The 24,788-nt window shown below is 42.4% G+C and overlaps 1 protein-coding gene, 1 long non-coding RNA gene and 1 pseudogene across 2 annotated transcripts; 2 read left to right on the top strand and 1 right to left on the bottom strand.

Moving 5' to 3' along the window:
* Positions 1-419: 419 nt before the first annotated feature.
* On the bottom strand, positions 420-14,724 carry CLNS1A (chloride nucleotide-sensitive channel 1A). Its single transcript, XM_089512973.1, has 7 exons — positions 14,533-14,724; positions 11,631-11,767; positions 10,651-10,773; positions 7,495-7,605; positions 5,061-5,234; positions 3,221-3,305; positions 420-1,071 (listed from the first exon to the last, which is right to left on the bottom strand). Exons 1-6 carry the CDS (start codon positions 14,649-14,651, stop codon positions 3,238-3,240), a joined length of 732 nt encoding a protein of 243 aa, XP_089369099.1. The 5' UTR covers positions 14,652-14,724; the 3' UTR covers positions 420-1,071; positions 3,221-3,237.
* Positions 14,725-15,105: 381 nt separating this feature from the next.
* On the top strand, positions 15,106-24,765 carry LOC149320120 (uncharacterized). The gene is made up of 4 exons (XR_016280280.1): positions 15,106-15,210; positions 16,075-16,189; positions 22,558-22,743; positions 24,680-24,765. It is a non-coding gene; the product is annotated as an uncharacterized LOC149320120 (long non-coding RNA).
* On the top strand, positions 23,414-24,066 carry LOC149320121 (uncharacterized; annotated as a pseudogene).
* Positions 24,766-24,788: the final 23 nt, after the last annotated feature.

Genomic DNA, 24,788 nt, shown 5'->3' with positions numbered 1-24,788 from the left:
GCCCTGTGATAGGTTCATTCTGGGTCAGCATAAATTGGAAATGACTTGAAGGCACACAACAACAATCTGCCAATGGAAGGAGACTTTAAGAGTTAAGTTACATCTTCTCTTTGTATTACAATTCTGTGGCTATGAATGAAAGAGAAATTGCTGGCCCCTTTCAGCCTTTCAGATTCCCTCTCAGGTAATCATTTTGCAAAGGATAGCCAATAGACAGAAAAAGCAAACAAACACTTATAATAATCTCTCTTTCCACTGCCTTAATCCCAAAATATACTTTCCCAAAATATATTAATATACTAATACCAAAATCCCTGAAGTACTAGAAAAGAGAACTAGTCAGACCATGAATATGAAAAGCAAAGTTCCCTCTGGCCACAGAAAGCAAGTTCCCCAACTGCATCAACAAAACCAAAAGCTGCCGGATACAAAAATTATATTTATTGAGCCATTTTGTTTTTATTTATAACAAAGACACAAGAAGGTTCTTCTCCGTGGGGCAGCTGTCCTCCCTACCCCACAAGGGTTCTGACCGAAGGAGCACACAACGGATTGAGCCAAAAATATCTTTGCTCATTTTTAGCAAAGCCCACAATCATGTTCTTGTTGTATGCAATTTGCTGTAGGTAAACGGGCACAAAAATAGGGGAGAAATTCTAGGACAATCTAGAATTCTGGTCTAAGTACAAGTGCATTTCTTACTCTCTAACACTCCTGTGAAGGCTTTCCAATAACAAGCCATGATTAGCCAATTCATATGCAAAATATTTTTCATATATATATATATATATATATATATATATATATATATAATATGTTTCCTATCATATATATGTACATATACATATAGAGAAAGAGAGGAAGAGTGTGTGTGTGTGCGCACACGCATGTGCATGTATTTATATAAAAAAGTAACTCCACAGCATCAAATTCATTTTACAAGCATCTATAAAAGCATTTACAGACCTAAATCTCCCATGTTTAGGCCATTAATACAGAAAGGGCAATTCCTGCCGCAACGTCTTCTAGCTTGGAGGGCTTGGTCTGGCTTTGAAATGTCCACAGGAGAATCTAAAAGATAGAAGAGAGCATATTTCAGTTGTGGAAACAATCTCTTGTTTTACCAAAAGAGCAGAGGGCAGTACACAGCAGGGCAAGCCCCGCATCACATGCCAAGGGATCTGTTGCCATGCTTTCTTAATATAATTGTTTTTTTCCTAGTGGGAACTGGAAAATTCAAATTCCATGCATAGAAAGCTTATAAACTAGGCTAAGCTATGCAAATCTGGTGGGTTTTTTTCATGTTTGGTTTGACAAAACTTTGTAATGCTTAGCAAGGAGAAGCCAAGGAGCAAAAATCAGTAAGAGAGGTATAAACTTGGCAGAGAAGAGAGAAAAGATCATGGTCAGAGATCAAGAGAAGGACACACTGCTATGGACAACATGCTATGGGCAGCTTAGAGATATTTCTGCACTAGATTTTCTTACCTGCATATCTACATATTTTTATTTTTTTATTTCAACAAAAATGAGTAGCTCTTCCTCAGAGTTTGGGAAAGTTAGTTTGCAGGATTTCAGGTCTCAGAATTCCCCAGACAGCACATGCTATGCTTTATTTTTTGGAGGGGAGCAGATTCTGGGACCTAAAATCCAACTCCCCAATTTTTCTAAGACTTGCTCTATTTTCAGCAGCGTTTCGCAGCTCTCACAGTTTCTTAGTAAGTATTTGAGGCAGTTCTCTCTCCTGTGCCACATACTATTTTGAGAAGGTAGGACAGCAAGCTGTTGCCTTTTTAACTTGTTAAATTGTTTTGTATGATTTTAGCTTTTCAAAAATCATGTTTATTACTTGTAGTTTTAGATTTATTAGACTGGTTTTACGGTACATTGCCCTGAGATTTCCAGATAGTGGGCAGGATATGAAGATTTAAATAAATAAATAAATAATATTAACACATGCCTTTACTTGAGTCAGCATATCATTTAAATCAGGCATGGGAAATCATTTAAACCTCCAGATCCTGTATGATGTAGGTTGCACCTGCACTGCAGTATTAATGCAGTTTCAGACTGTTTTACTGCTATAGCTCAAAGCTATGAAACTCTGGGATTTATAGTCTTGTGAACTAATGAGCTTCTGTTTCAGAGAGCTCTGGTGTAAGAACAAACTACAAATTTCATGATTCCACAGGATGGAGCCATGATGGTTAAAGCAGTGTCAGAATGCATTAATTCTGCATTGTGGCCGCAGCTTCAAACTCCCAGTAGGCCTAGCCAGCAAATCCAGGGTGAGGAATGCTGGGAGGTGTAATCCAACATCTGGAATTTTCCATGATTCCAACCTCCAACCGTTTAAAACAGTGCAGGAGAAAAAGAATCTTCCCCTCCACAAGTGCCTTGCAAGTTTTTCTTTTCCTTATAAGGAAAGATGAGCCATCCATTCAAAGTCCCAAGGAAAGTAAGTGCATACATGCAAGGCCAAAACAAACAAACAAAACCCAGATACCAGCCATGGAAAACCCAAGCATGGAACAGCTGACGAAGCAGCAAAATACAGAAGTACCATCAAAGATAAAACTAGTGCTGACATGTTTTGACCAAACAAAGATGTCACTGTTAGCAGGGTAGGAAACATGATGGGGACTTCATGTCTATCCCAACTTTCCCCCCAAGGAACTCAAGGTTCCCTTTGCCCCATTTTTATCTTCCTTTGGTGGCTTAGCTGAAGAAAGTAACTGGCTCAAGCTCAACCGTGAGTTTCACAGCTTTCACTTCATTTTAATTTATTTTTTAAAATTGCCATACTATATTTTAATTTGTGCGCTGTAGTGTGTGCAAAGCTCTCTTCTGGTTGCTTGTAATAAACAGGATAAACATCTCATAAAAGAAGGAAGAGCTAACATCCTCAGGAACCTGAATTCTTAGATACTGTACCCCAAACACTCTTGTTATTGTACAGAGAGCATTAATCCAATTCCTATAATTCATAGGGAGCCTATAATTCATATGAGGTAACATCCAGCACTTCCAAACCTTTTCTTTATTTTATTACTGAACTAACTATTACTGAACTAAAACCATTTGCAAACGAGTGAAGGGACATGGGGGAATTAAAGTAAATTTGTCTTTTTTTGCTAAAGAAAGATAACAAATTAGAAGGCTGAGGGAAACCAAACTACCTTACAGGAAAAGAAGAGAAATTTAAGAATGACAATCTTACTGCTGCTCGCATCCTCCTCAGTGATCAACGTCGGCATCTTCGAACTGCCCAGCAACTGCAGGGGCTGCATCCACCTCCATTCCATCTGGAAGTACAAGGGAGCAACAGACTGAGAAATGTAGAGACATTCTGTGATTCACAGAGCAAGTGGTGCCCTCTGCTGACCAGAGAAGGTTGACGTGAGGAACATGAAGTTATAGAACTAGACGGGCCAAAATGGGACACTGTCCACCCTCTGTACAGCCAACTGGTGAGAGTGTACAGCACAGCACCTTGCCTTGGACTGATTCAAGAAATCTTAAATTGCAGAGAACAGAAGTAACCGGGTATTGATACAGCAAAGCACCAAAGATGAACAGGCTTCATTCTTGTAAAATTTCATCCAATTTTAATCTAAGCCCAGAGAATTCAGAAGAACTACTTTGAAATAAAGGTGAGATTTTAAAAATACTAGTAGATGAGGCTTCAGTTCTTCCCCCAGGGCAAGTAAGTTCTTTAGCACTGTGTTTCTTAAGCTATTTGATATAGGAGACCAGGAATATTTTTCCCTGTTGACTTGAATGGACGGACATAACACTCATACACACCAGGAACCAGCACTGTATTTGTGTCCAATTTCTACAACAGTTTCTTTCCTTCCTGGTACCTCTCCAGTGATTGTCAGCTGATTGCGCAGGGACCAGCCTCAATCTATGGACCATCACACTTTGAGTAGCACTGCTTCAGCTGGTATTGGTGAAATCCAATTTGTTTGGAAAACAAATTGGGGTCTGCATTGTTTGCAGACCCCAAACAATGTAGCTGAGGGGGTCTGCAAGTTGGAGGATGGTGGGCACTGTAGTCCAAACCAGAGATCTAGGAAGATGCTTTCTGATTCCACTCATGATGCTTCGGTGGCAGAGTCAAATGCTATTCCCAGCAAAACACAGGGGAAGACAGCCATGCCTGATTTAAGGCTCCATAAATAATAATAATAATGTTTATTTATATACCGCTTTTCCAAATTAGATCAAAGCGGTGTACAACAGGAAGTACAATACAAAGTCCAAAAAAAACCCAAACATAACAGGCCTCTCTCCCCCTCAAGATGGTGGTCAGAAGGAGGGCTTTTTCTTCTTTCATGCAGGCAGTTGGAGCTTGCCTGCCTCTCTCCCCTCAAGATGGTGGCTGAAGGGAGGGCTTTTCTTCATACAGGTAGGCAGTTGGAGCTTTACTTTAGTGTATAGACTTCAGAGACACAGGCATGTCAGTCTGGAGTATCAGTTCACAAAGGGATCTTGTAGCACCTTGGGAGACTAACAGGGGGCCTGAACAGACAGGTGGATAAAGCAGGCTTCCACACGGCTTGGGGGTGTGGTGCTTAGATGGCGCACACCCCCAAGACGCATGGAAGCCATGCTGAAGCTGCACCTGGGTTGCCGAAACCCAGCCCAAAAAGGAGCGGATCTTTTCCACTCCAATTTGGAACAGCGATGAAGAGCACCCTAAGTCCAGTGGAGTATGGTTGCCGTGGTCCCGCTGCGTCTTGGGTGGGAGAAGCTTCAAGCTGCCCATTCATGACCAGCTGTTTCGCCCCTGGGTGAAAGATGTTGTAACATGAGCTTTCGTAGACTTGGTCTACTTCCTCAGGCAATAGACCAAGTCTATGAAAGCTTAGGCCACAACATTTTTCATCCAATTAGTCTCAAAGGTGGTTCTTGCATACTTTATTATATGACAAGACTCACCGTATTAAGCATTCTGACAGATGTGGCTTATTTTATTTTGAAACCATGATTTAGGGAGAGAAATGTGCTGCACTTCAGGCTGAACATGCAACTGTGGCAAAATGAACACTTACCTTCAGGGTCTCTCACCGAGTCTTCTGTCCGTACCCCAGCCATGTGGTATTGTGTGCTTATCGACTGTGCCAGCATGCCTTCCAGTCTCTCCAAGGTAGCCTGACCCTCAGCAGTTAAATGTGATAAACCTTCTTCATATGTATAGAACGAGGGGATGTCACCCTGGCCTATTTCTGCAAACAATAGACAACCAAACAGCTTTTAGCAAGAGCTTGGAAATGTTACTTTTGGACTACAGCTTCCACATATACACACCAAGTACTGTTCTAAGCTCTTCTTTTAGCCTGATGACTGCTATGATATTGTCTGAACAAAACAGTAGGAGATTAAGAGTGAGTTTGATTCCAAATACTACACCAGTATTTATGATGGAAGTTTGAAAGGAGATCAGCACAATTCACCTAAGCTGAATTCACATGACACTAAATTTTCAGTTTCCCCCTCAAAACAAGAGACTGCCTTTTAGTGTCAGACGTATTGATGAAACATAGGGCAATTCAACTAAGTTCTTTTTAAATCAAGTATCAAGTCAACTCTCTTGGTATAAAAGTTGACAAGCTTTAGACTCTCAGTTTAGCGATTTAAATAAGTATTCCAAGCTGCTCAAAAATGCATCAAAAGACTAGCTTAAGAGCTGCCTCATTGAGTCAGCTCACCTTGACTCAAACCCATCCGATTTAAACCCATCTTGTCCAGTGTTCTGTTTCCAAGAACAGCAATAATCATATCTATTTGTCCCTGCATCCAGACACAGAAACATATATTTAATTACAAAAGCACCATCCATATATCCATGGCTGTTATACTACCCTGCACACATTTAATCTCATATCAGGATTTTGAAAAGCCTGGTAAATACTTGGATGGGAGACCACCAAGGAACACCATCACTCAAACCCTGGTCAGCCTCTGCCATGAGCCAGAGTTTGCAGTAACAGGCTAGATGGACCGATGATTTGACTCAGCATAAGGCATATTTCTGTGGACTTTCTTATTTCTATGCACTGGCAGACTCAGGCATTTCTCTTAACCTTTTGAGATGAACAGTCTGTGTCTGAATGGACACCAGACAGACACACACAGCATAAGGTATGCCTTCTTCCATTTAGACTATTGATATTCAAAAGTTTCTTCAACCAAGCACTGACTGGATATTTTTAAAAATAAGCATCTGTTTTTTACTGCTGAACTGCTCCCAGTTGTTGCAAAATGAAAAGATTGCTAACCAGAGTTCTGTACACACAACAGATAAGCTAATCTTAAGGGAGACTCACCAGCTGCCAGTTTGCTTCTAATCCAGATCCTGTGTGCTGGTAAATGACATTCAGCGCCCTCAAGAGCTTGGGATCTCAATATGGAGAGGACACTTCTCTCTAAATATACCTGCCTGAGGACTGAGATCTGATGAGGGGGCACCCTCCGTGTCCCACGAGTGTCGACAATACACAGTGGAAGGACATGGGAGAGGGTCTTCTTAGCGGTGGGACCCAACTGTGGAATGCCCCCCCCCCCCCCGGTGAGCATTCTAATTAGGACTTACATTTCTATCCCGCCTTATAGTGCTAGGTACTCTTAAGTGGTTTACAATGTGTTAGCCAACTGCTCCCAACAAGCTGGGTACTCATTTTACCGACCTACGAAAAGGTGGAAGGCTGAGTCAACCTGGAGCCCCTGCAGGATCTAACTCACAATGCTGTGGCTGTAGTATTGGCATTTAACCATGCACAACCAGGGCTCCTTAACTGACCACAACATAGTTTTCTTTTCAGCAGCAAGTTGAAACAGGCCATTTTATTACATCCTTTGGGACCAAATTTATTTTTCAGATGCACACATACATGACTTGACCTCGTATAACCTTTAAAACTGTTTTAATTAATTTCTTAACTTATATATTTTAATCTTGTTGTGTTTTCAATCTTGAATTATTATAAATTGTTCACATTGTTTTACTAGGATGCTACCCTGAGATTCCATGATAATGTGTGTGTGCTTTCAAGTCACCTGTGGAAGTATGCTGACCCTATGAATTCCACAGGCTTTTCTTAGGGAAAGAATACTCACAGGTGGTTTTACCAGTTTCTTCCTCTGAAATATAGCCTATAACACCTAGGATTCACTGGTGGTTTCCCAACCAAGTACTAATCAGACTGACCCTGCTTAGCTTCCTAGATCAGCTGGGATCTGGTGCCTTCAGGGTATTTAAGCCACTTCATGATAAAGGCTACAAATGTTTTAATTAATAAACCAGTATGTACACCAATGAATCAAGCAGAGTCTATGTTGAATAAACAACTACTGGCCCAAAGCAAGCATCATTTATTTTCATCTTTGGAAACATCACACACAGTTGCTACCTATTGTGGCTTCCTGAGAATCAAGGATAAACCGTTGACAATTTAGGAAAATTCACTGTAACAAAGTACCACTAACCATGGGCCTCCACATCATATTCCTCGCCATCATAATCATTGTCAGAGTCTTCATCTTCTGGGTCGGGATGCAGGGCTTGACATTCGCACATGGCAGAGAACATGGCCTCCACTGGGGAAAACATAAAAATGCACCATGAGTTCACTGGCCATTAAGTTAAATAACAAATGGGATGATCAAGATGGCCATTTATCCCAGGTCTTCCGCTAGTACTGTCACCAGTTCTCAGCAGCATTTTCCTAAGTGGCTTCATCCAAAAGTACAGTGGTACCTCGGGATACGAAATACCCAGGTTACGAAATTTTCAGGATACGAAAAAAACCCATAGGAAATTATTGTTCCGGGTTGCGAAAGTTTTTTCGGGTTACGAAAAAACTTTTGGTGCTTTTCTGCGCGATTTCACACGGAATCGCGGCTTTTCCCCATTAGCGCCTATGGGAATTCGGCTTGCGAAAGCCTTTCGGGTTACGAAATTGACAGCGGAACGAATTAATTTCGTAACCCGAGGCACCACTGTACTGGACTACAATTCCCTCACCCTGTCAGTGAGAGGATCTGCCATTCAGAAACCTCTGAAATATGCTGATTTAGGGAAGGATAGCCTTGTGCAAAGGTTTCTCTCAGGTTTTTAAGTGAAGATGCAATGGGACAGAACATACTGAAGATGACACAGAACAAGTAGTATTATTGTCATTATCATCCCACCTTTCTTCCAAAATTGGCGCTCAAGGTGGTTACTGTTGACCTTCAAGTGGGTTGAACTACTCAGGTTTTGCTGAGCTGGACATCTTGTTGAGATGCTACCAAGGTAGGGGACCTCATTCAGGAAAGAGGGATTGTGATCAATACCTATGCCATGTTTAACTCTTTCTTCACAAGTTCATGGCAGCAGATCTGAGCCCACTGTACCCCTCTGAACATGCAGCCAATGCTGCTTCCCAACCATCTATTCTTTCAAGCCATGGAAGAATACTGAGCATTCAGTCAGTACTTTGACAATGGAGTGACAGCGAGGGGCTTTATGAACACTGCCATCATAAAAGCGATGACCTCTGGGTCTGACATTGAAGAAGTGGGAAGCTCCTTGCCTCTCTTATCATGGCTGCAGTGGGCAATGATGGCACAATAGTCCCTAGTGCTCTGGAGAAGGGCACAAGGACTGTGATCTGTTGGAAGGGCTCTCCTTTTTCTCTCACCAGTGGGAGCAATATAATTCGGAAGACATTGGAGAGGTCCTTCTCTGTTGTGGCACCCTTTGCTGTGGAACTAGGAGTCCACTTTCCACTGCCACTGGTTTCTTTCCAATGTCAAATCAAAATATATATTTTTAATTAAAGCCTCTAGGACACAGGTCCCCAAACCATGCCCTTTAAGAGATTTTGTGCTTCAGCTCCCAGAAGCCTCAGCCATGTTGGCCAATAATCTGGGATTCTGGGAGCTGACATCCAAAATCCCCTAAAGAGCACAGTTTGCGGACCACTGCTCTAAGACCTCATTTACTTAGTGCAAAATGCACATTTACAGTTTTACTTTTTTTAATCAGTTACAACTTGATAACTTGTTTAATCTGTCTGTTTTTAGTCCGCTTAAATTATTTTTTTATTGTCTTAAACCTGGAATTGTTACAAATTGTTTAAATTGCCCCCCCCACACACACACACACTATACACTGCCATGAGATCCCATGATAAAGTGAGAGATGCAAACATTTTAATAAAAACAAAATCAATAGGTGACCTATCTATAAATCAAGCTAGGCACTGTCCATTGCCAATACAAGCCTATCACGACCATGAATCCATGCAAATAAGTGTGACTGCAGCTCTGAAATCTTTGGTTCCCCCATGAAACTTTCTCAAAATTTAGATGCCTGGCACACAATTTGCAAGACAGTTTCTAAAATCAGAGCAGCTGAGCCAACAGCAGCTATGACAAGCAGAGGTTTATCACAGGCCAACTGGAGTCAGGCAACTACAGTAGTTCATTTTGATGGGTAACAAACCACCACTGAGACATCTCAACAGATCCAAGCCAGTAACAACAACAAAAAAGACAAGGAGATAAAACAAGACAAATGTAGGTAGATAGCAGGACTCAGACATAAATCTGATGATGCAACCCATGGACTCTTAGTTAAGCTTCCAATAAACAGCAGTATCCAGAGATGGGTTCACATGTTATTTTACCTAAAAAAATATTTGTTCAGTGTGCTTGGCATCCATAAAGGCAGGGGTTGTGTAAGAATCCTGGGGGACAAAAGAGCCAAGCTGGTCCCCTTATTTCACACACATAAAAGAAGGAGTTACCAGTGGCAAAGAGTTAATTTTTTTAAAGCACAATCACTGATCATGAGAGTCTCTATAGACACATTTCCAAGGAGAATCCAAATATCCAGCGCCCTATGTTGGTCCATAACAGCAAACTAACTCTAGCACAGAATCATAGAATCGTAGAGTTGGAAGAGACCACAGGGATCATCCAGTCCAACCCCCGGCCATGCAGGAAATCCAATTCAAAGCATCCCCGACAGATGTCCATCCAGCCTCTGCTTAAAGACCTCCAAGGCTGGATGGCCATCTGTCAGGGATGCTTTGATTTGGATTTCCTGCATGGCAGGGGGTTGGACTGGATGGCCTTACTGGTCTCTTCCAACTCTACGATTCTATGGTTCTAAGGAAGGAGACTCCACCACACTCCGAGGAAGGAGTTTGTTCCACTGTCGAACAGCCCTTACTGTCAGGAAGTTCCCCCTAATGTTGAGCTGGAATCTCTTTTCCTGTACTTTCCATCTGTACTAAAAGCAGATCTTTTTGAAAGGCTAAAGGGTATTAAGTGCCCATTCAAGACCGAGCCAACCCCAAGTATAGTCTTCACAATAATTTCCAAGAAAATCCACTCTACCCACAACTACTTTGCAGACTGCAGCTAAGCTTAGAAGGAGCAGGGAAGCCTGAGGGGGTGGCAGATGACGTTGTCTTCCCTGCTTATTAAATCAGCCTTAGCATTTTGTCCCTGCGAGTCCCAGCTCCATTATGACATGAAGGCATGACTCCCTCCCTACTATTTTCACAAAGGGTAAATCCCTAACTTAAATACATGTAATTCTAGTTTCGTTTAGAGTCAACTCAAGCTTGCCACATGTTTCGTTCTACTTACATGCTGATTTGTCACTAGGTACGAATCTAAACTCGGAAATGGGCTCAAACTCATTGTCGCTGTCTTCCTCATCCTCGTCGTCTTCCTCTTTTTCTCCCATGGGGGTGTCCTTGGATTCGTCAGCTAAGGAATCAAAATGCTGTTGTGATGTCAAGCTCTCCAATGATCTACATCAGGAATGGGGAAAGTACAACCCATGGTCTGCATATGGCCCCTGGACCGCACTTTTGAAGTCAGTCTCCAAAAGCACCCTCAATTTTTAAACGAGAAAAATCAGTTAAATATTTAGGGGATTTTTACCCAGAAACCATGCAGAAACAACCACAAAAGCAACAAACATCACTCTCATTCCACACACACAATCCCTCCAGAACTCCACTATTCCCGTTTATTTATTTTGCAGTTCTTCTCAAAATGGCAATGAGAAGTGATGTCATTTCTGGCTGCCATTTTGAGAGATACTACAGATGAAAATGGAGGACTTTGGGCCACTTCATGATAAAGTGGGGGAACGGGCGCAGCCCAGAGTGAGAAATTGGGCTCACTCACCTATGTGAACATTTCACACAATGACTGAGGTCCTCATTTGCTATATGGTTTTAACTGAGAAATGTTACCCTTCTGTACCAGAGGCATATGTGATCTGCTTCTGCTGGCCATGAGCAGGAGAACTATGCAATGACGTTAAGCCACTAAAAATGTTATCTAGCACCTCCTGGCTTGTAATAATTCTCAGGGCATTATCTGTGCCAAAGTAGGGGTATAAAACTTAATTTCTACCTGAGAAATCATATTTACTACCCTTGTGTGAAGATCTAAAAGCTGAGGGGGGGGGGAGATAGAGGAAAACCTCAGGGGGCAATTCCCTCCCCCATTTTTTAAAGCCATGTTTAAAGAAAAAATGGATTATGGACTATTTCCTTTCAGAAAGATGAATAACATGTTTAACACAAAGTGTTTACATATTTATGACTTCCTACCTTCAAACTTGGCGTTTACCATGACATACAAGTGCTCCCATGGGTAGGCATTCAGATCCCTGGAGATGGCATGCAAGCTTATGATGGGGTAGTCCAACGAGAATCCAAGGCCTGATGTCTCTATCCACGACAGACGGCTGGAGGGAAAAGAAAAACAAAGCCCAAATGATAAGAGAAGCTTCAGGTGTAAACAAACATCTTGCAACCCAACTCAATCCTTTCTCTTCCTGGCCTGAATCACACAACGGCCCACCTGCGTGCTAGGAGAGAGAGAGAGGAACCGTTGGGTAAGAGATGCTAGGTCATCCAGCCTTCATTGTTTCCCAAGCCTTTGGCCTCCTCAGGATTGGACGACAGTTCCCATAAGCTCCAGTGAGAATGGTCAATGGCCAGGCATTTACAGGAACTGTAATCCAAAACATCTGGAGAACATCAGGTTGGAGAAGGCTTGTCAAGAGCCATGTTAACCAGGAGGTGGAAGTGGATTTGTCAGGGCTTTGTGAAAAATGTCACTCTGTTTCAAGGTTACCAAACCATTTGATGCAGAATGTTTATGTTTATCTGTTCACTAACTGTCTACCACAGAATTTCCTCACTTTGAAAAATACAGTGTCAGAAGCTGTGATAAAAATAGGTGGTGGTGGGACAGAATAGAAAAGGAGGTACTAGTTACCAACCATGTTTGTACATAGTCTGAGTTGTTGAAATCCAACCTACTGTCTGCCTCTGCAAACAAGTAAACACTTGTTGCCCAGCTATAAACCACAATCTGAACCCATGAGTCCACCATTGGCTTATAAATTCTACTTTGTCTAAACCATACTTTTTCTTGACTTTCAAGGCTGCAACTGTGACTTTGTTTGCCATTCCCAAGGTATGCCTTCTAAAAGAGAAACCGACAAAAAAGACATAAGTGGAAATAACCCATAAGCAGACCAGAAATGGGAAGGATAAGCTGCAGTTTATTTAGACATCTGCCATGTAATCTGCAGCATAAGCAATAAACCATGATTAATACAAACCATGACTTTTTGGGACATGCAAATATGACGATAGTTTTACATAGTGTTGACTATAGTGTTCTGGGAGGCCTGGAGCCAAATGGCGGCTGAGGACAGACCTCTTTGCTCTTTCAGGATTGGCACATAATACTTCATTAACCAGGTTAAATGCATCCCAATCACTGGAACAACATAAACCTGGCTGGCATATGCAAAGAGATCCTGTAGTGCCTTTGCAACCTGACACAGACTAACACAGTTACGTTTTCCAATGCTGTCTGTTGACACACAGTTGTGCCTCAGTCAAGGGCAAATAGCAAAGGTAAGAAAAACCATGTGACTCAAAGGTAAGGCAGGGCTTTCAGTACTTCCACAAATGTCCCTGGGACCTTCTAGGACCCACAGGATGCTGAAAACACAAGGATTATGGAATCCTAGAATAGCTCATTGATTCCCTTGAACAGGCTTAGGCATGAGAGTGCCCTTCGCATACCCACTGCCTCTAGGTATTTTGATACTCTGCTCTGGTGTTTGGCTTTTGTTGTCAACTGCTGCAAAGTCGACTTCAACTTCTGGCAGCCCCATGAATGGGAGACCTCCAAGTCCCTTGCCATCTATGCTCAGCTCAGGCCTTGCAGACTCAGGGCCATGGCCTCCTTGATTGAGTCCATCCACCTGGAATGTGATCTTCCTCTTTTCTTACTGCTTTCCACTTTGCTAAGCACTGTTGTCTTTTCTAGGGAGTCTTCTCATGATATGTCCAAAGAATGACAGCCTCAGTTTAATCGTTTTGGCTTCTGGGAACGATTAGGCTTCATTTGCTGATTTGTCTTTTCATGGTATCTTTAAAACTCTTCTCCAACAACACATTTCACGGCCACATCCCTCAAAAGACCCACAAAAGCTGTGGATGCTGCCTGCAAAGGCCCTCAACTTCACATACATTCTTGCCTCCAAGTGGAGGACACTCTGGGATTCCTCATGGATGAAGGTTGAAATGTAGGGCGTGTCCTGGAAAAGGAGGACGCCTGGCCACCCTGCGCCATGAAGCTCACTGACGCTGGGGCCTTTCTAGGTGTTTTGTACCACAGCCCCCAAAATCCCATTCTCCAGGAGGGCAGAGGCTTCTGGGGCTGAAGTCCAAAACACCCAGAAAGGCCAGAGTTAGGGAATTACTGCTGTCACCCCTCAGAACAGAAGAAGCAGCCTTTGCAGGGCCAGGCTGGTTTTCTCTCTTTCATAGAATTACAGAGTTGGAAAAGACCCCAAGAAGGGCCCTGATCCAGTCCCACCCCCTTCTGCCATGCAGGAACTCTCCGTCAAAGCATCCCCATTGACAGATGGCCATCCAGCCTCTGCTTAAAGACAGCCTCCAAGGAGGGAGACTCCACTACACTCTGAGGAAGGAGTGTGTTCCACTGTTGAACAGCCCTTACTCTCAGGAAGTTCTTCCTAATGTTGAGGTGGAATGCCTTTTCCTGGAGCTTGCATCCATTGCTCTGGGTCCTAGTCTCTGGAGCAGCAGAAAACAAGCTTGCTCCCTCCTCAATATGACATCCTTTCACATATTTAAACAGGGCTATCATATCACCTCTTAGCCTTCTCTTCTCCAGGCTAAACATCCCCAGCTCCCTGAGTCGTTCCTCATAGGGCAAGGTTTCCAGACCTTTCACCATTTTAGTCTCCCTCCTTTGGAGACATGGCTCCAGTTTCTCAATGTCCTTTTTGAATCGTGGCGCCCAGAACTGGACACAATATTCCAGGAGGGGCCTGACCAGAGCAGAATAGAGAGGCACTATGACTTCCCTTGATCTAGACTCGATGCTTCTATTGATGCAGCCTAGAATCGCACTGGCCTCCTTCCATTTCCTTCTCCTCCCGAGGCGGCCCCCAAGACCCACCTCTCGGCCACGTAGAGGGTCCCGGTGCCCAGGGCTCTCCCTCCCAGCACGGCCTCCGTCTCTGGCTGCCGAAGCCGGACCCCTTCGCTCGGCTCCGGGAGGCGCTTCAGGAAACTCATGGCGACTGAAGCGGCTCCCTTCGCCGGCCGCCGCGCAGCCCAAGACGCACCACACACACACACACCGGAAACGCAACCCCTGCAGGAACCGGAAGTAGTAAATAGTAAGCTACTTCCGGCCTCTCCTCAGCGCCGACGCCCGCCCCTCTATCTCCCTCTCCCTCCGTCTCTATGGTTCCAGTGTGACGTCATCGCCCCTCCTCCAATAGGGCCGCCATTTTGAGGGCCAGCCTCCTCCTCCTCCTCCTCAGTTTCCCTCATGATGAAGCTGCTTCAGCCAGGGCTGCCTCTTCAATGGGGATAACAGTGATAATGATGATAATAATATATTATTATCATTATTATTAACACTTAGCTGCTCTTGGGAGGAAAGGGGGACAGAAATACGTAATAAGAATAATAATAATAATAATATGATGATGATGATGCAACACTTGGCTGCTTTGGGTCCCAGTCATGGGAGGAAACTACAAATCCCAGGATTCCACAGTTGTGGCAGTTAAAGTGGTCATTTCAGCAGCTGGGGTCTGCCTTGAGTTGAAAGGATGGGAGCAGATAGGTAAAGCATCAGCAAGGAAGGCAAAGTGCAAATATTAGCAGTGATATTTTGGAGACCCAGCTCCTAAACACACGGCAGAAATAATCCAGTTCAAGACTGCTTTAACTGTTCTGGCTCAGAGCTGGGGCATCCTGGGAATTGTAGTTTGTTGTAGCACCAGAGCTCTGACAGAGAAGGCTGAATGTCCCAGAAATACCTTCCCAGGATCCCATAGCATTGAGCCGGGGCAGTTAAAGCCGTCTGAAGCTGTATTATGCCTGCAGCATGTTTTGGGCCTCAGTGGGCATTGTGCCAAGCATCACTGGAAGTCCTCCATCGGGAAACATAGTTCAAAACAACTGACCAGCCGTAGATTGTGTGGTTGGATTTGCCTCATAGCTAACTGAGGCAGATGCCAGGCTGATCTGCAACAACAGCACTAGTTTTTACTTTCATAGTCAAAAAGCACAGAACATACAAAAGAGAGACTAACACCCTCCATCCACATCTGTTGCCTGTTAAATTTAAACCATAGTTTACTTCTGTGTGCCTTGAAATCACTTCCGTTCCCTAAGGCAAACTTCTTCCAGGGTGTCCTTGGCAAGACTCATTCAGAGGGAGGTTTGCCTTTGCCTTCTTGAAGCGGAGAGGTCACCCTGAGGCTGAGCGGAGGATGCAAACCCTGGTCTCCAGAGCCATAGTCCAACGCTCAAACATCACTGGCCTCTTTACTGCATTTGTCACCTAGCCTAGGAGTAGCAACCTTCTCTGCTCTTTTCCTGGTGGAGAGAAGGGCATTTTATTACATCGGTCCCTTCCAGTCTGAGTAACCATAAACTAACGGACACTCCTTGTGTGTTTTTTGTGCCTTCAACTTGTCACCAGTGCGTGTTATGGCCGAGTGGAAATCGAACCCTGGTCTCCAAAGTCTCAGTCCAATGCTCAAACCAGAACGCCACGCATCACTAGCCAACAGAAATGATGTTTTAGGATGCATAACGTAAGTATCTTCCCTTATATAAGAAGTTCTAAAAGTGCTTGTAAAATTTAAAGTAGCAAATCTCTCCTTTATTTGAAATTTGAAGACTCTTGAAGCTTAAACTTTGCTACAGTGACTAGCTGGTGAGTAGCCTGTCAGCCATCAGCGGTCTAGGAAAAGCCACATTACCTGGGAACTACTAACAGCTAATCCAAATCTGATAAGGTTGTGCACATCTTTGCTCTTACAAACACATGGCACTTTGCATTTGCATGATATCCTGACTGAAGAGCCTTCAGTTGCTTCCTGCTCAGCTACTTGGTTTTTTAAATTGGATTTTTAAACCTACGATCACAAAGAAAGAGGAGGAAAAGAAAACGTCGGGAAGTATGTTGGATATGAATGTGGGCTAGGCATTAAGAGATATTAGGATGTCCATATTTCCATAAACCTATTTTCTGGGAGTTGTTTTCTATAACGTACAGATGTAGCTAAATCAGCGAGTGACCAAATATATGGTGAAGGGTACGTTTCCAAGCTTGGGGGTGTTAAAGTCTTTTAAGGTTGCATCCGCACTGCAGAAATAATCCAGTTTGACACTACTTTAACTGACATGACTAAATGCTATGGAAATCTGGGAATGGTAGTTTAATAATAATAATAATAATAATAATAATAATAATAATAATAATAATAATATCGTTTATTTATACCTCCCGCCTCTCCCACGGATTGAGGCAGGATTACAACCTTAAAAGACACTTAGGTCCCATACAGACAGGCCAAAATAAAGCTGCTTCGGGTCACTTTGGAGGTATGCTGTTTAAATGATGCATGTGTACTAAGAGATCAGAAGCTTCGATGTAGCTTTCAGACCCTTAGGAAGCATGCATCATTTAAACAGCATACCTCCAAAGTGACCCGAAGCAGCTTTATTTTGGCCTGTCTGTATGGGGCCTTAGTACAATTTACAATCAATACAACAATACTAACACTGAATTTACCAAGAATTCCTATTAGTTCTCTAAAAATTACAATTCGTCCTTTTGCCAACAATCAGTCTCAAGGAAGAGCAGTCGCCATAACCTTTTAATAAGGAATTCAGTGGATAAGCCCGCCAGAAGAGATCCGTTTTGAGTGCCTTCTTAAAGGCCTCTAAGGTAGTAAAGAGACGGATCTCTTCCAGTAGGTCATTCCATAATCTTGGGGCCGCGGCAGTGAATGCCTTATGTGAAGTAGTTTGTTGGGGCACCAGAGCAAAGTGGTGTCAAACTGGATTATTTCTGCAGTGCAGACGCAGCTTTAGCCACACAGCATCCAACTACACTGCAGAAATAATCCAGTTTGAGAGTGCTTTAACTGCCCTGGCTCAGGGCTAGGGAATCCTGGGAACTGTACTTTAGTGTGGCACCAGAGCGCTCTGATGGCTAAATGTCTCACAAAACTACAGTTGCCAGGATTCCCTAGCATTGAACCAGGACGATTAAAGAGGTCTCAAACTGGATTATTTCTGCAGTGTGTTTCGGACCTATGTTGACCATTAGTCCCACAAGGATATAATTCTAAAGCACTCTTGATTTTTAAAGAATGGTGATGTTAGAAATGTCTTTATCTGGAATGATCTGATAATTCAGAAAATGGTCAATTACTTAACAAAATAATTTTTTAAAAAATCCTTTATCAAATATATGAGGCCCTGTAATTTCCAATGTTAGCTGCATCCATCTGACCTTAGAAACCATTGAGGAGATAACAGATAGTCCTAGTGATGTTCATTCATTTTTAAAGGATAGTTCCTCCAAATCTTGTAATAAAGGTTGAGCCTCTCTCATCCAAAACACTCAGGACCATAAGTGTTTTGGGTTTTGGATCTTTTTGGAATTTGGGATACCTGTCTTTGCATATACATACACAATATAATATCATGGAGATGGGATCCAAGTTTAAACACAAACATTCATTTGTTTCATATATACCTTATACACAAAGCCTGAAGGTACTTTTATGCAATATTTTTAGTAGTGTACTTTTGTGCATGAAAGTTTGTGTACAGTCAGAAAGCAACGGTGTCACTGTCTCAGCCTCCTATGAAAAAATTTGTGGTTTTGGGGATATTTTGGATTTCAGAATTGTGGATAAGGGAGACTCAACCCGCACCTGCAAATTCAATTTAAGTGTGTTGTCCTCAGGCTATCCGTCATCTTCCACAACAAGACGACAAAGTCGCCGAGGGCTCTCCTCCAACACGCAAGCCTTTGCGTCAACGTATTTAAATGTTTTTGTTTTTATTATGACAATTTACATGTCATATTTATATGAAAGAAATGACAGTAGATATTATAAACAAACAAAAAAACATTATGAAAAGAAAAAAAAGTTACACAAGTAGGCCTCCAAGCTATAAAAAGGCTGCAGGCCCAGCTTATACACAAAGAGCTCTGACCAGACTGTAGTGAGACGACATTGAACATTTCATTTAACAAAAATATTGGCACCAGCCGTAACATTTTTTTAAAACTTCATTTACAAGGAATACAGTATTTAAACAGTCATGTACTGCAAAGCTAAAACACCAGCTTGTTAGTCAACTGCAGTTAACCACTTGGAGCTTCAAGGGCACTGAGACTCTCCATTTTCAAGTTAATTTTTCTTCCCCCATACAAGTGAATTTACGGAGTGGAGGTGGGTGGGTTGTGAGGAACAGAAAGAGGTAAGTGATAAAATAACCCCAAATGTATGTACAACTATGAAAAGGTTCCAGTTCTTCCCCTGCCCCAAGTTTTTTTCTCCTCCCTTTAAGCGGCCGTTCCAGAGGCAATCATTTGAAAACAACGTAAGATAGAAATACGGAAATAACCTCCATAGCACCCTCTCTGTACAGACCTTATCCTGTGTGACCTGATTGGAAAGAGCACAACTTCTCAGTTGGTCTATGTGCTAAACCAAAAAACGAACAACCCATGCCCAGATCAACAATGTACCTTTGTTCTACTTGGTGTCTCATAGGGACACACTATACAGTCCTTTCTGTCCCAAATGTCCCCAATTCATGATTGCGGTTTTTGAAAAAGCAAGGTTCAATTGACAACAGAATTATCCAAACCCCCCCCCCCCCCCAGAACCCAGGAATATATTGATATTACCGTTTCTTACAAAAGGCAAACCAAGTAAGGTTAAAGGTGTGCAAACTCTAGGTATGTGCCTACTGTGATGCAATGATGCCAAAAATTGTTTCCCCAAGATTGACGGCTGCCAGCACTCAAGTATCAGTAAAAAGCACTTTCCATCCAATATTTAGAAACTAAAGAGTGACAGAAGGGGAATCTGACTCACTGGTGAAGGTCAGATCCAAAGGGCTCTATTTGTAAGGTAGGGGAGTTGGTTGTTGTTGTGTGCCATCAATTCATTTCTGACCTATGGCGACCCTAAAGCAGAGTTTTCTTGGCAAGGTTTGGTCAGAGAAGAGGATGCTCCTACATTTAAAAAAAAATACTTTGATGGTGTATGCCAATGTTCCCAAAGTTTGGTCCTCCAGGTGTTTTGGACTTCAACGGTCCAACGGTCAGGAATTCTGGGAGCTGAAGTCCAAAACATCAGGAGGACCAAAGTTTGGGAACCACTATGGTCTACTCAAGGTGCATCAAACTGCTTCAAGGGAGAGCTACAATACTGTACACAGAACGTTTGTAGAGACCCAGTTTTGTGAATTTGGTTATTCACAAATGAACAGGGACAAAGTGACTGCACAAACTGCACTGACTACAATATAGATGGTACCAGCAGAGAGGCTCTGCGCCTATGCCTTCTTTCTCCACTGGGAAGAGTATTAAATACAATTTACACAAGAACTGTAGGCGCATCCCATCAAACATGTGAATATTCCAATGGAGAGATGTGGGCCAAATACATTACAACTTTTCCCCAAAAACTTGATATAATTTTCTTTTTGAAGACTTAGCCAAAACGACAGCTTGCCAATCAAGTAATTGTAAAGGAGTTACAACAAGCAGGGGGTGTATCTATACTGTAGACATAATGCACTTTGACACCACTTTGCTGTAGCTTCATCTTAGTTTCACAAGTCTTCTTTGGTCTTCACTGCCAAAGAAAGCTGGTTTCACTGCAAATCCCAGGATTCAGTAGGATGGAGTCGTGGCAGCTAAAGTGGTGTCAAACTGCATTATTTCTACAGCATAGATGCACCCAGGGTCATTTATACTATCTTTACATTTCTTAAATGTAGGGCTTTTGCCGCAGAACAACATCAAAAGCCTGAAGGGACCTTCTATGGGATGGAACTATGGCAAGTGGCCAGTGGCTTACCCTCTACCCTTCTGGCTCAAACCCCCTCATTTTTAATATACATTAAGGACTGAAATACCGAAGGACTGAAATCTACAAGTTGTATAGCACAGGATGCTGACTAGGTTTCTGAAGGCCTTATTGAATACAAAATGGAAAATGGGAACAATTTAGTCATAATTTTGATATGCTACCAGATCAAATTTTAGCAGGTAAGTATCGTTCAAAAAGAATCATAGAGTCAAAAGAATCACAGAAGAAAGATATCTCCCATTTATCTCACAGAAAAACAATGATTTAGTGGAGGAATTCTATGGTAGTAAGGTTGGCCAAAGACTATCAGACAAGTGGCATTGGGCGCATCTACACTGTAGAAACCTTAACTGCCATGGCTCCATCCTACAAAATCCTGGGAGCTGTTTGGTGAGACACAAGCACTCTTTGTCAGTGAAGACTAAAGACCTTGTAAAACTACAAATCCCAGGATTCCACAGGATGGAGCTACAGCACGTAAAAGTGATGTCAAACTGCATCATCTCTATAGTGCAGATGCGCCCACTGTGCAACGCTTTTACCTTTTCCCATTTATTCTTGAGGAGAACCATTCTTAGCATACACAAACATGCCAATAAGCAAACAAACAGAAATCCCCTCACCTATTACAAAACTAGGAAGTGAAATATCAAGTCTCAGTTTGGCATTGGCTGCTACCATTTGATCATTATATTCAAGTTTTAAGAAGCACCTTACCTTCTCTCCCCCCATTCATAAGAGCTTACAACAATCTGCATTATTTTTCTCTTGCCTATTTATTTTTGAAGCTGTGATGCAGGTGGGAAGCAGACGTATAGCAAGTACATTTCTATCCCGCTTACTGATGTACTAAGCGGTTTACAATGTATAAGCTAATTGCCTCCAACAAGCTGGGTATTCATTTTAGCAACCTTGGAAGGATGCCAGAGTTGACCCTGGCTGGTATTGAACTCACAACCTTGCAACTGTGGGTGAGTGGCTGCAGTACAGGCATTTAATCATTGCGCCCCCAGGGCTCCTTATGTATAGGAAGATGTAACAGATGCATGCAAAGTGAAAACAGTGGAACTGACTATACACAAAGTGCTATCAAGTGCCTACCACATATAGACAAAGGAGCACATCCACACGCAGCAAACAGGATCCACCTCACTGTAATGTAGTATCTTGATTTCAATGGGAGTGCCAAATGCATGCAATCTTTTTCATCTGTGGTCTACTCTTCTATCTGGCATATTCTGCCTTCTCTTCTAATCAGATTTTCCTCATAAATTCAGTTTCTCACCACTGCTGGGGTTTTTGTGGGACTCCCGAGAAATATACGCACTTTTCTGATCCCTCTAACTGTACAGAGCCTCTGTGCATGATTTAAATCGCTCACTAAGGGCCATTTCACACTATACAAATGTGGTGCCATGACTACTTTAAATGACATGGCTGCATCCCATGGAAACTTGGGACATGTAGTTTCAAGGGGCACCTAGCTGAGAAGTAGTCTGGTGAGGAATGAAGAAAAGGCATGGAGGTTCAAGAAACCTGGTGGAAGTGTTAAGAGACTGACTAAAACAAACAAACAGCTTCATTTATATGTCGCTTCATACTGAACTAATAGTGTCTAAGCAGTTTACAACTGTAAGCTAATTGCCCCCGACAATCTGGGTACTTATTTTAGTGACCTCCTCGGAAGGATGCAAGCCTGAGTCGAGCTTGAGCCTTTTTGCTGGTATTGAACTCGCAACCTTGTGGTTTTGAGTGAGCGGCTGCAGTACAGGCACTTAACCACTGCGCCACCAGGACTCCTCCTCCAAAGACTGCAACGGATCCTGGGTATCCTAGGACTGTATGACATAAATGGAGATTGGATGGTGAATTTCAGTCAGAACAGAAATGGTCTACGTGTTCATGGGGCACCTGTGCAGAGAAGTAGAAACTTAATATTCCTTTTGCTAATACCAGAGGGGTAGATGTCAGCCATCTCTCACACTGATGTGAGGGGAAGAGATGGGGGGAAAGGCACAGAATTTTAACCACTACCATTCCTATTGTCTCTACAGATGCTCAGAAATGAGAGAGAGCACAAAGAAAGAGGGAAAAGATCTCTGAACTGGGATATAAAGCTATCCTAGTAAAACATCAGACAGCTGCAGAAACTCTCCCAGCCAAAACTATGTCACTGCAATGTATGAAGAAAAAGGTTCAAAGATTTATAGCTCAGAATAAATTTGATGGAACTTCACTAGGTATGCCTTTAAGACAATTTAACAACAGCCTTATTTATCTTTTCCTTTTAACTTGATCAAAGTGATTTAAAATTTCAGTCCTGATTAAGAGTTGAAGAATTGGGCATAACTCAACCAACTAAAGCACTTTTCAAACCCCATTGAGTTCAAAGTGAGAGTCCCATCTTTTCTCTAATCCAATATTGATAAAACCAGAGATTTTTGTACTTAATTGAGGCTGAACAGTGCTCACACTTTTTAGGGCAAAGCAAGAGGAAGAGAAGAGAGGAAGTTACTTCTGTTGAGCCAAATGCGATTCATTCCTGTTTATAGTTAGGAAGATCATTCATTTTATCAAATTCAGGGGCAGAGAGAGACAGTTTCTGAAACTGACCTTAGAGAAATGGGAAAAGCAATGTTCTACATGTAATATGGAGTGTTGGCGGAACTCTGAACTGTACCATTATTCTACATATTAAGAATATCCACAATCACACATACACACACACACCTAACTTTCTTCTCTCCTAAAACTAGGACATCCAGGGGGAATGCTGTAGCAGAGCCTGGTTTATTATGCAGTTGTTGTTTTTAATGTATAGAAGAAGTCTTTTCTAATAAAGGAACATCACCCACTCACAACCTGCTGAGCTGTTGTGGTTCAGCTTCACACCAGGGCGGGACGGGCAGGATGCCAAAAAAAGTTGAAGGTTCACTGAAATTTTGGACCAAAAAATGGAAGGAACCTAATTTTCCGAAGTTGTCAAAGGCTGAGGCAGAAATGGTATCCCTCAACTGCCACATGCAATTAATAGAGGAGAAATTGGTCCATGTACAAGAGAACATTACTACAGCCTTGCAAAAGTTGGAGCAAGCTGAGAAACCTGCAGATGAGAATGAAAGGGGCTTGACGATTACTGAAAATAGAAGCCTGAAAAAAAGAGGCTAAAATCTAATTGCAGGCAATCGAGTTCAAGAAAGCCGCACAGATTGGTAAAATGACGGACTGGAAATATGAAGAGGTTGCTCAGGATATGGTCATCATAGAAAAGGATTCGGAGCAGACAAAAAAGATGGCAGAAATGGCAGTATCGTGCCAGTACTGTACCATACTACAGATAAACATGAAGAGGAGAAAAGGTCTTGATTGACAAACTCAAGGATGCTGAAACCCGTGCTGAGTTTGTAGAGCGATTAGTAGCTAAACTGGAGAAGTAGATTGAAGAATTGGAAGCAAGGATCCAGCTGGACTGGGATGGCCGTTGTGGTCTCTTCCAACTCTATGATTCTAATCTTACCTGGCATAGACCACAGCTTCACTCTTTCTCTTTCCATAACCTGTGAAATGGCTTAAGTCTTGATCACTGTTGGGCATTTTCTCCAAAGCTTGTTGAAAATATGACCAACTTAACACTGTTTAATTCCTAGAAGGCAAGGTGTAACTCACATATTTATTTAAGCAGAGAACTTAAGTTATCATTTCCTAAATAGAGCCCAAATTGGTTTAGACGGAGCTTTAAACCTCACTGCCATGTGCAGAGATGGAAGTTTAAACATGTGCTCAAAGATGTTCCTAATTTGCCTTCACACAGATGCTATGTATCCTACCAGAATACAACAATTAAAAGATATTCCCACCTTTCCCTTCAAATGATACATTGCAGGTTTCTGGGGTCTAGGTCAAGAATATAGGAAATGCGTGGTGCAAAGAAATACTGTTAATATTACCTTTGTAGGGAAATGTTCCTGCTTTTGTTGGTAGCATTTGTACCCTGCTTTGGGACAGAGAGACTTTTATCTTTTGAACCACTGTCTTCATTACGATCAAGGCTGTGCTCTTGCTTTCCTCCCTCTTTTTCAACTAGTATACCTAAGCTTCTCTTCATCAATTTACTATATAGAGATTGCTAACAGGTCTGGCACTGACATATGTTCCATGTGTAAATTATCATTGCAGAAATGCACAGAGCGCACAGCAAGCCAGAGATACATCCAGAAAACACAAACCAGAGCTCAGAAGTGGACTTTCTTTGGACTAAAACTCCCAGAATTACCCACCAGCGTGC

Source organism: Sceloporus occidentalis, unplaced genomic scaffold (assembly GCF_023333645.1).
Source record: "Sceloporus occidentalis isolate IW3139 unplaced genomic scaffold, rSceOcc1.0.p SCAF_2, whole genome shotgun sequence".
Taxonomy (NCBI): Eukaryota; Metazoa; Chordata; class Lepidosauria; order Squamata; family Phrynosomatidae; genus Sceloporus; species Sceloporus occidentalis.
This window is presented reverse-complemented; position numbering and strand designations above follow the sequence as displayed.